This window comes from Sinohyriopsis cumingii, chromosome 6 (genome assembly GCF_028554795.1).
Source record: "Sinohyriopsis cumingii isolate HCF-2022 chromosome 6, ASM2855479v2, whole genome shotgun sequence".
NCBI lineage: Eukaryota > Metazoa > Mollusca > Bivalvia > Unionida > Unionidae > Sinohyriopsis > Sinohyriopsis cumingii.
The window spans coordinates 41,617,631-41,629,686 of NC_142966.1; the positions used below are offsets into that span (position 1 = coordinate 41,617,631).

Consider the following 12,056-nt stretch of genomic DNA (forward strand, 5'->3'; position numbering starts at 1 on the left):
AAGTACATCTCGGTTATGGTGAAAAGCAACATTCCATGTGAGGACCAAAGTAAGTGTCAAATTTAGAAACTACCCAGAAAGGGGCTGACAATAGTAAACCAATGAAAGTACATCTCGGTTATGGTGAAAAGCAACATTCCATGTGAAGATCTTAAGTAAATGTCAAATTTAGAAAGGGACTGACAAATGGAAACCAATGAAAGTACATCTCAATTCTGAGATGATATACACACCAAACTGCATCAGAATGTTTTGAACGGTTCATAAGTTATGCTGACTAAAAGATTTATTGCTGCAGAAATGTAATAGTAACAGAAAAAGGACCAAAGTACTGTCAAAACAGGAACTAACAAAACAAAATAAAACAAACCATTTAAAAGGTACCTATTTATGCAATAGGCAACTCACAGACTAAATGGCATCTGATTATGTGGTAGAGTTGCATGCTAGCTACAAGCATCATCCAATGTTAAGATACAAAGTTACAGGGTTACAGCGATATGGTGGTTACAAGTGTCAATGGATGGATGGATGGAAAATGTGATGGCTACAGGTTGGTTGTTGGTTGTTGTGGGGTTTAACGCCATTTTTCAGCACACGATAGGCCATATATGGCGGCCAGTATTAATGGTGGAGGAAGAACCCGGGAAAACCCCGGAAAGAACCACCGACCCACGAGAAGCTACTGGCATGCTTTCTCACATATCTACATTGGCTGAATCTGAGACTCGAACCGGCGCAGGCAGAGGTGAGACGGCAGTGATCCGTAACGGCGAACGCTTTAGACCACTCGGCCACTCGGGGCCCCCGATGGCTACAGGACTTCCATATCTAAATGCAGGGTCCAAATAATGACCTGTAATTCTAACCAGACAAGGATTGAATATGGTTTGATTAAAACCTACCACCATAGCTAGTCCAACAGCAAACTGACCACCATGTTTAATGACACAGTCACCCGTTTTCATCATACATTTTTGTTTACCTGGAAAGAAAAAAATGTTTTCAGCACACATATATCAACTGAGGCGATTATTCATCAGATAAATCAGTTTTTGAATGTCTCATACATGATCATTCTTACTAGTCAATAAATTCTCTGTTCATGGCTCACATGAATTATAATGTTCTGTCGTAATTAATAACAACTAATCTGGTAGCTTAAGTGGTTAGAGCATCCACATTGGATATGGGAGGTCATGAGTTTGAACCCTTGCCAAGTCATACCAAAGACTTGTACAAATGGTACTAACAGCTGCCTCGCTGGCTGCTCAACATAAAGAGGTTAGTGTTAGGACCGGTTGGCCTGGTGTCAGGATAATGTGACTGTGTGGGACATGATGCCTCAGTGCTAGACATCATTATAAACTGCCACACTGAAGATATCAATGAAAAATTGTTAAAGCTACATTAAAAATCCAAATCAAACACACACCTAAGTAACACTAATGTCATGAATGAATTTTTTTATCTGGTGTTTACCTATGGAAAAACATATGCAGAGCAAATTATGTAAGATATGTGCAGTGAATTATAGTTGCACTTATAATTATAACATCTTATAATTATAACATGAAATTACAAAATCATGTGACAATTTAGACAATTATGAGGACATCCATTAACTTTACTGTTCTAAAATGATTCGTATCAAGAGTACAGTGAACAGTACATTACATGCTTGCCCGTTATTAACAGTCTTCTATGTGGACTCTAGGAGGGCATGGTTGACTGGAGATTTTTGACCAACAATGATCTTAATCTTCTATTTTCTCATCAAATTTGTATTTGTCTAAATCTGTATTATCCTACTACTGGTACTACTGCTACAGCTACTAATACTACTACTACTAATAATAGTGATTTATTTAAAGAAGCTCATTCTGTCTATTCATCAATCTTCAATGGCATCTTCAACAACTACATGTACCTCAGAAGGTTGACTCGGCATGCCAATCAACAGCTTCTATATTGTCTTGGCCAGAAACATTGCATCTGAAAGCGAGGCTTGCAGAAATAGTTCTATCTCATGAGCTGTACTCTTCACGAGGCGACTCTGATCTTGAGAGATCTGAGAGTACGCTGAGAATATAACCCACTTCAACCACGAAGCAAGGACTTGAGGGGTGATGCCTTGTTTTCCGACCTGGACCGGGAGGAAGTGATATCTGCACGTCTCTGTATGTATCAAGTAGTGCTTGAGGGCACAGACGTTAGGCTACTCTAATCTGGGGAGATGTCCAAGTACACCAGGCATATGACCCCCTTCAGCCAGGAATAAAGGGCGTGAAGCGTGATATCTTGTGTTCTGTCTTACTGAGAAAGCTCAAAACTTTGGAGCAGTAAGCCACATGAGAAGAGGCACTGCTTGTGCCACAACTTGTCTCTGTGCATCTCAAGTAGCGCTTGAGGGTGCAGACAGGCTGCCTCTCTAGACTTGTTTATGGAAAAGAGAGGACAAATGATGACTCAGTGGTTACCTACAGATGGCAACTGTTTCTTGGCAACTAGGCCTAGCTGTGTAAGGAGGATTATCGAATGATCTGAACTGAACAGAAGATAGTTCGGGTTGACTGAAAGGGTACGTAGCTCACTGATCCTGCATGTGAAAGCCAAAGCTATCAGGAAGCACGTTTTGTATGACTGGAACTTTAGCGAAGCATGAACGAGAGGTACAAAACTTGCTTAAATTGATCTTGGGATCTAGAGGACTGAAGGCCCCGGCACAAAAACACACTTTACTCTCTCATACAAAACTGCTCCTGATGCATTCATCACATTTACCTACTTTTTAAACTCTCACTGGTCCAACAGTTCAATCATGAAATAAACCAAAATCATCATTTGAATAGCTAATAAACTTACCAAAAATGGTCAACTTGACTTCAATAATTTCACAATATTTATAGTAACATGAATTTGTTCTCCAATACTATTGATGCTGAAGTTATTTCATGTGCATGTCAGTGATCACATCCTAATTAAGTCAATGATTTCTCAATTTTTGCAGCAAAATATATTATACTTGTCTCTTTCATAGTAAATCTGTAAAATAAACACCCAAGTACATCAAATATATACAAATACTCCCATACATGAACTTGTCTTTTCCTCCAATGGACACAACCTGTTGATGTGCAAGTCATGCTCTTTTTGCGGCTTTGGCAAAAATTTCTTTAGCCTTCCTTTTTGTCACCACTGACTTTTTTTGTTCAATGTGCAATTGTTTCTTTTACTTCTCAATGAGAGCCTTTTACCTTTCAAGCTGGTGCTTGTATTGGCGACATGCAGTGCACATATTCTGTCAGAGGGCTACATCTGTTCTCTCATGCAAGAAATCTTTCTTCTTATAGTAATAAATTGCATTTTTTCCAGAGACCTTCTGAGCTTCAATTTTTCCTTATGCAGCTTCCTTTGTAGGTGCTGTTCCAAACTCTTCCAACTGCGATTACTGTAGAGCAGAGGTCACAAAATGCCAGTCCTCTAGTGTTCATTTTTCTTATAAACTGACCAACTAAATTTCCATCAACTTTTTGCTCCAGCTATTCCCATTTCCATATGTTTTTAAAATATGTATATCTAAACATTAGTGTCATGGTCTCTCTCAACAACTCGGGATGCCATGTTTTGCAAGCATGCTTCTTCTTTCCAATGCCATCAGTTTCCATTACACAAAGATTCATTAGATAAATTTATGAAAGTCATGCGCTAATATATGGAACGATTAACTTACAATGGGAGGTGAGAGACCGTTTTTTTAAAGCAGGATCAGAGATGATGTAAAAAAAAAAAACTATATCAAGAAAAATCTGATTGAAGTCAAGAGAAAAGTGGAATTCCACTTTAAAACGGAGAAAAATCATGTCTGGATTGCAGGTGTGACAATGACTGTTTGATCAAGAAGACATAAAACGGGGCACAAATGTGCTGGCAAGGTCCGCATAATGAGACAGCTGTGTGAAATCAACTCTGATGCCGTATAATGGCAGAGGAGTTGTAAGAACTCTACTGATGAAATCCAAGTCTTGATGGAAATGGACTTGACAAGTTTGACGATTCTGGGACTGTGAACATAAGGGAACATGCCAGATTCCAGTTGGTTAAGTAGTTCATGCCGAAATGGACGGAATTCTTGGATGCACAGAGGTCTGAATTTCCCAGTTCGTGAAAAGGTCATGATGATCTGGCAAAGAAAGGAGATCATTCCGCAAGAACAGAACTTACCAGGAGATCATTCCGCAAGAACAGAACTTACCAGGAGATCATTCCGCAAGAACAGAACTTACCAGGAGATCATTCCGCAAGAACAGAACTTACCAGGAGATCATTCCGCAAGAACAGAACTTACCAGGAGATCATTCTGCAAGAACAGAACTTACCAGGAGATCATTCCGCAAGAACAGAACTTACCAGGTGTTTCTTTAAGATGCTGCCCAGGTATGCTGCTGAGGATGTAGATAACACTGCCCAGAATGAAGAGATGGTTGAGTCCCTAGTATGAGCGAAAGCCCAGGGCCAAAGAGAAGAATGGTGAGTTGATAATGGTGTGGCAGTAAATGTGGAAACTAGCAATAGATGGGGTAGATAAAGAAGTGGAAGTATATATCTGTCAGATCGAGACTGTCTGATGGAGAGGCGGAATGACATATGAATATGGTTATGAGGCTCCAGTTGATGATGGTGATTCATTGGGGAATGTGTCCTTAGCACAAGCTCCTGTGCCTTTTATGAGCGACCATATCCTCTGTTATTTAAAGGCATCCATCTCCCGATCTGACAGTGGATCGTGTTGTGGGGCAAGGGAGGGGAGTGCTGATGAACGAAACCTTAAGCTCCTCCGCCTGACCTGGATCAGCCCACCCCCCTTTCTGAGGGAACAGGGAGGTCCAGTGAGTCAAATCAGTTTCATACAACCACTGTACTATTGCATGATAAGGGTCGATGTGGGTGGGCATGTGACTATTCACCCTTACTGTGTGCCGGGTTCTCATCTGGCTAGGCTTCAAGCTCAACATAAGTCATGCCGGGTGGTATTGACGACTCCACTCGGTCATATTTGTGTTCTCTGTGCTCTCGTTATCTGGCATCACCAGTAAAGACAGCACATCCGGCCTTTTCAGCATTGCCTGTTTTGCCAGCCTTTCTCACACTGTCAGTACTGCCGTGCTTCCAGCCTTTCCAACACTGCTGGTATTTCCAACCTTTCCCATACTGTCTGGCCTTTCCAGCACAGTAGCTGCATATATGCTGAATGCTGAATGGGCAGATTTCTCATTTAAATCACCAGTGAAATAATGATCTGTTGCAGACAGCCCAGCTAGATCGATGGACCTATCATTAAGATCCTGTAAACATTGTGCAGTTGGCCCATTCCAGCCAAGAGGTCTCCATGCTGGGATGGCTGGACTGCTGGTAATGTCAGGGCGACTGCCAGTGTCAGCTGGATGGCTAGTGTTGGTGCAGCAGTATTATTATTATTATTTGGGTCTAGCCAATCAATTATAAATCCCATGCACTCCGAGTTACCGGCCCAAAGGTCATGCTCTGACATATGTGGAGGCTTACCCCATCTGGGATGCCTAAAAATGTGGAATATTCCTCTAATGTTTTGGACAGATTGAAAAGAGTGTGGCTTTGACTGCTGTACCAACTGATGCATCTTATCCAGCGATTGATGGTCCCCTCCTTTGTCCCCTGGTGTAATGGTGTGGATGGTTCCGTGTGACAAAAATAGGGTTGGGGGTGGATTCCACACGGCTTGCCAGTGTGGCTGTTTTGGGGTGGAAACTAAGGATGTCAGAGGTATCCTGCTGTGACCTTGACCATCTCTCTTTCCGTTCTGCCACTTTCTTGAGTACAGCAGTATTTTCTAACCAAACACTGCATATTTAGCTACTTCCCTTCAATGTTTAACAGGACTACTGTTGTACATGTGCATGCCATGTGAGTAATAAACATTCCTCCTGAAACGACACAAGATGAGAGAAAACAAAGCACAAATTACTAAATTAGCATGTGACTAACTAGCTAATAGTATAAATCATCTAGCTTGGCAGCCCATGCTACATATTATAGATGCTGTATATCAGAAATAATGTATACATAACATAGAAGGAGTCATGGCGGACTTCCATGCTTTGAAATTGCATATAGATCGATTAAACAAATATTCTGTGGAAATGACACAAAAGACAAAAACTAAAGAAGAATCTAATAAAGGGCTGAAATTACTAAGTCGCTAAAACACCATAACAAACAGACCCATAAACCTGTCGTATCATAAACGTATGTCCTATAGTAAGCTGAAGCACAATGCAAAGTTAATAAAGAAGGGACAATGTTTACATACAATAAACTGAACAGGGTCATGGTAGGCAACCATGCTCTGATACAAGAAACACACCTAAGTAGAAACTATTAATATGTTGAAACTACCAGGTCACTAAAACAAAACACTGTTCTGACCACATGTTATAGATGCTGCGTAACAGAAACCATGTATACATTATATAAACAAACCAGGACTCCTGGTAAACTTCCAGGCTCTGAAATGGCCTGTAGAATGTTTAACTGATACATGCTAAAATGACACAAGACACAAACTAAAGCAGAAACTAGTAATGTGTCAAACTACTAGGTTGCTAAAACAATGTTGTAACTAACAGTTCAGTGAAGTGTCATATCAGAAACCTATGACCATGTTTAAAACTTATGCTGCATGCTTGGTAAATAATAATTCTTTCAAAACAGCATGAAATACAAATAAATTATGGATAATTATCAAGCAGCACTTAAAAATTTTCTATTAAGAGCTCAGTAGCAGACAGAATAAGCAGATGTAGTCAAATGTATGATAACCCGTAATAACCTTGTGTATGGTCAATGATTGCTTGGTGGGACAGTGGTCCTACAAGACAAAGTCCCGACAAGTGACAAATCTCTCAAAATATTGGCAGATATTGTAAAAGTAAAGCATACAAAATGCAGTAGATCGATAAATCCACATTATAAATGCAAAATGAACTTTGGATGGGTCCATAGGAACACAAAAACAGGCTGGATTTCGTAGGTTATTGCACTGTGTGTGTCTCAGGACACAGCGAAGCTAAACTCTGGTGACACCTAGTGGTATCAAGGGGAGGTAATGGGCAAGAGTTACTGTCCTTTGTCTATCTAAAAATAGACAATAAGACAATTTTCATCTTTTAGTAGGGCTGGATTCGTGAGGTAGTAATCCAATATTCCTAACATAATGTGATTGGGAAACGTATTCAAAGGAGAAAATCAATTTGTCACAAAAACATTGCTTTCCTTTGCATTTAATCAAGTCAAAAATGAATTGTCCACTGAACTTAGACACAAAGACACAGTGATCACATTCAAGAGGGCTCTCAAAACTCACTTATTTTGACTGCATGAACAAACTTAAAGACCTAATAATGTTTCCTACCTTAAATATTCTCACCATGTTTTTTATTTTTTAACGTTTTTCTAATATCATGGTGTTTGTTTTTGTAATAATATTATTATATGTTTTTTTATCTTATAGGTGTTGTCTAATTTTGTAAAGCGCTTAGAGCTTCTAAAGATTAGGCGCTATACAAAGTCCTCATTATTATTAATATTATTATTAAAGACTTGTAACACAAAAGACCCTTTAAAATTCTTTCACCATACCCCTAAGCTGTTGTATAAAGCAATCGCTAATGTCTTTAACATGGAACATAAGGGGCCCTGAGTGGCCGAGTGGTCCAAAGCAAATTGCTCTCTGTTACGGATCACTGCCATGTCACCTCTGTCTGCATGGGTTCAAGTCTTGGATTCGGCAAATGTGGGTATGTGAGAAAGCTTGCCAGTAGCTTCTCATGGGTCGGTGGTTCTTTCCGGGGTTTTCCCAGGTTCTTCCTCCACTATTAATACTGGCCGCCATGTATGACCTATCATGTGCTGAAAAGTTTCATTAAACCCGAAAACAACTACAACAACAACAACATGAAACATTATATAATAAGCGTTTTCTTTCCTTTTCTGAAAATCTATTACTATATTTTCGAAATGTTTAAAACAATGTCTTCTACCTGCTTGTGTGTGTGTGTGTCTGTGTATGTCTCTCTCTCTCTCACTCAGCAAGACACTTCCCATCAGCCATGTAAACTGGTATGTGAAAAAAAATTTATTTGTTGAAGAAGTTAAATTAAGACAAGTGTGATCGTGTATTGATTTTATTTTATAATCATGAACCTCATATACATGATGAGGTGATTGCTTACTAATACAGGTTGACAGTACACTAACTGAAACATTAAAATAATGAGAAAACATGTAATAAAGTGCTTATTCATGTCTATGCCTGTCTGAAATGCAATGTCAAAGCAAAATATATAGTGTATACCTGTCTTACAAAAATGCATATATCACATATTGAATTTCTGATTTTTTTTCTTTTTATTTGTCAGTGATCATTGTACTCTATATTGATGAAGTCAAGAGTAGACAATTTTTGCTGTATCTATGTTTGCTCTTTTCAGGCAAAGTTTGCATATAATTGGTCAGACGTATAAGATTTTATTCTGTTCAAGATATAAAGCATTGAATTTACTTTTTACTGACCTTATGAGCTTGCATTTTCCAGCTCAAGATATTGTCAATTATGATGCCATGTAGATTTTCATTTTCACAATGTTTTATATTTATTTATAATTATGTACCGTGTAACAGATGTCATGATTCTTTGTACTGAACTAACCATACACTGTGTAACAGGTGTCATGATGCTTTGTACTGAACTAACCATACACTGTGTAACAGGTGTCATGATACTTTGTATTGAACAAATCATACACTGTATAACAGGTGTCATGATGCTTTGTATTGAACTAACCATGCACTGTGTAACAGGTGTCATGATGTTTTGTATTGAACCAACCATGCACTGTTACAAGTGTCATTATGCTTTGTACTGAACTAACCATACATTGTTTAACAGGTGTCCTGAATCTTTGTATTCAACTAACCATACACTGTGTAACAGATGTCATGATGCTTTTGTATTCAACTAACCATACACAGTGTAACAGATGTCATGATGCTTTTGTATTCAACTAACCATACACCGTGTAACAGATGTCATGATGCTTTTGTATTCAACTAACCATACACCGTTTAACAGATGTCATGATGCTTTTGTATTCAACTAACCATACACCGTGTAACAGGTGTCATGATGCTTTTGTATTCAACTAACCATACACTGTGTAACAGGTGTCATGATGCTTGGTATTAAGCTAACCATGCACTGTGTAACAAGTATCAGGTATTGGGCCTTCCATTTTTTAATATAAATATGGTCTTTCTTCAAATTTATCTACTTTTTAAATTCTCACTGGTCCAATAGTTCAATCACTGTAATTTAAGGACGAACCTTCTTTTCGTGCATATACAACAATTGCAAAAATGCTGCTCTATTTTTTTCTTTTACGTAAACAATATTTATAATCATCTATAAAACAAAACATTCAAGATCATCATTATATCCTACACTAAACAACAGGCAAATTTGCTTATTCTTATAAACTCACTCTTTCACTGGCTGCAACAAGTTTCTAACTTACCACACTGAGCACAAACAGGCAATCTTTGAAGATTCTGGCAGAAATAACAGAATGCTCTGTTCTTTTGTGACCTGGAATGATAAAGTGCCTGAATCAACAGTCATCTTGATATAGAATTATGCAGAGAGATGGTGGTAAAGAGACTATGACAAGTTACCATATATACTCACTTCAAGCCAAGTCAAACTACAAACAACAAAGATCCTGATTTGCCATAGCATAATGCATCTGCAGATCAGGGTCTATTCTATTTGTTCTATTGATTATTCTTAACAAAATGCACAGACCCTGATCTGCCAGCACATTATGTGATGGCAGATCTGGTTTAGACAGCTTACAGTTTCACTCATCTTATAATAAAGCATGAAAGGTAATAGAGAATTTACTCTTTAAAATGTATACTGTGAATAGTGATTTCAATACCAATATCAACATTTTTACTTTTAGTTTTGTACAGCCTTGTCAATGTGTACAAAGTGAGACAAACTGACTTTGAAACAAGACTAATACAGTGGTATTTCAAGAACAGGCATAGATCAATTATGGGTTTCAAAATAATCCCTAAAAGTCAAAATGTGCTCTGTTGTTTCATTAACAAGCTGAGTCCTTTCAGAGATCATGTCCAAATCCGACTTCAATCAGTCAATAAGGACTCTGCCTCACAGCTGATTTCATCTAACATCACCTGCTTTAAAAGTTCTAAGCCTAAATGCATTATAACTTAGCTTATCATTATCTAACCTTAAATAGCATTATCTTTTTATTCCAGTCTCGTAAATAAAGCGATTTTTTGCCTACAAATGCTTTCGTTTTGTGAACAAATGGTTAGTCACAAACTTATCAGACCATGTTGGCACATGCCAAAAGACAATTTAAAGCTGTATGATGTAAATAACATGGTACAAAGACAAGATGCCCATCTGGACTGGGCATGGTGCCTTGAGAAAAAGGGTTGTAGTCTAATATATAAATTAGGAGTGTGGCACAAACCAAAGGCCAGAAATTAAAGTGTGGTGCAGAGAGAGACGAGTACAGGGAGCCTGACCAACTAGACAGGATAAGAATCATTTTCAGCAAAACCCACATTCTGCTATGACCACTGATTCAGGAGATATAAGTAACATGGTTGTCAATACAGGCAATGTGGTGGCTATACTGGCTGTCTGAATAGTATTCTCAATTGCGTCAACTAGTCACCATAAGAAGTCTTTTAGTGGAAAAAAAACCCATGCTGATATGACCATCCTTGCAGGTCGAAGAACCTATAAAAAGACTTTCAAAATAGCCATTGTAGAGGCCATGTTAGACATCAGATCAGCACCATTTTCATGAAGTACCAACTCGACACTGTAATAAATCTGGTGGTGAAAACCTCATGTCAATACAACTTTCCATTCAGGATAAGTAGAAATAACATGATTTTTGAAATAGCTGGTACAGTAGCCATACTGGACATTGGCTCAGCTATATTTTCACTTCAGCCAAAGAAGACATCATTGAAAGTATCTTAGTGCAAATCCTATTGTGATAAGATTATCCATTGAGGAGAAGTAGATTTTCAAGATGTCTGTTGTGGCAGCCATACTGGATGTCAAAACTCACCATTTTATATAAAGGATTTACCAGACCATGGGATAAATGTTTGTGTGTAAAGTTTCATGGCAATGTTCCAAGTAGTTTTGTAGTTGTTGTTGTTGTTGTAGGGCCTAACGCCATTTTTCAACACACGATAGGCTATACATGGCGGCCAGTATTAATGGTGGAGGAAGAGCCTGGGAAAACCCCGGAAAGAACCATTGACCCACGAGAAGATACTGGCAAGCTTTCTCACATACCCATATTAGCCGAATCCAAGACTCGAACCCACGTAGACAGAGGTGAGATGGCAGTTATCCGTAACAGAGAGCGCTTTAGACCACTCGGCCAGTCGGGGCCCCTCCAAATAGTTTAGGAGGATTAGTGTTAAGAAACTTGTGCCAACATTCAGACAAAAAACGATCCCATAAGTTCTTCTGGTCTCTAACCTATAAAAAGTCAGTCACAAAATATTATGCCTACTTGATTTCAAACATACACTCTGTGATACAAAGAACACTTATTCATGACCAAGAACCATCAAAACATTAATGATCGATATAAAAAGTGCATACAATTACCTTTTACATTGGTCACATTCCTGAAAATAGAAGACAAGAGTTAATGAATTTGTCGCGAAAAGCTTTAAAAACCCCACCCATTCATAAAAGTGATGAGTGCATAAGAATACACAACTTTTTCCAATGCAAACAACTTTTGCAACGCAAACAACACAACAATGTAGTCACATTATGATTTTGTGTCCAAAAAGGACAAGTGGAAACTTAAAATTATAAAAGTCCTGTGTGCCATCTTGATTTAATTTAGGCTTGAAACAATCTTTGGGCTTGTGTAAGAATCCAAGTTTTG

The 12,056-nt window shown here is 38.4% G+C and overlaps 1 protein-coding gene across 1 annotated transcript in view; it reads right to left on the reverse strand.

The window, feature by feature from the left end:
- Positions 1 to 12,056, reverse strand: part of LOC149796781 (zinc finger protein 330 homolog) — a 66,342-nt gene that overhangs the window by 48,918 nt on the left and 5,368 nt on the right. The window contains exons 2-4 of the mRNA XM_089961438.1: positions 11,768 to 11,787; positions 9,612 to 9,682; positions 906 to 985 (exon numbers count right to left, since the gene is read on the reverse strand). Of these exons, the coding sequence (XP_089817564.1) occupies positions 906 to 985; positions 9,612 to 9,682; positions 11,768 to 11,787 (171 nt within the window). The remainder of the gene's footprint in view (positions 1 to 905; positions 986 to 9,611; positions 9,683 to 11,767; positions 11,788 to 12,056) is intronic.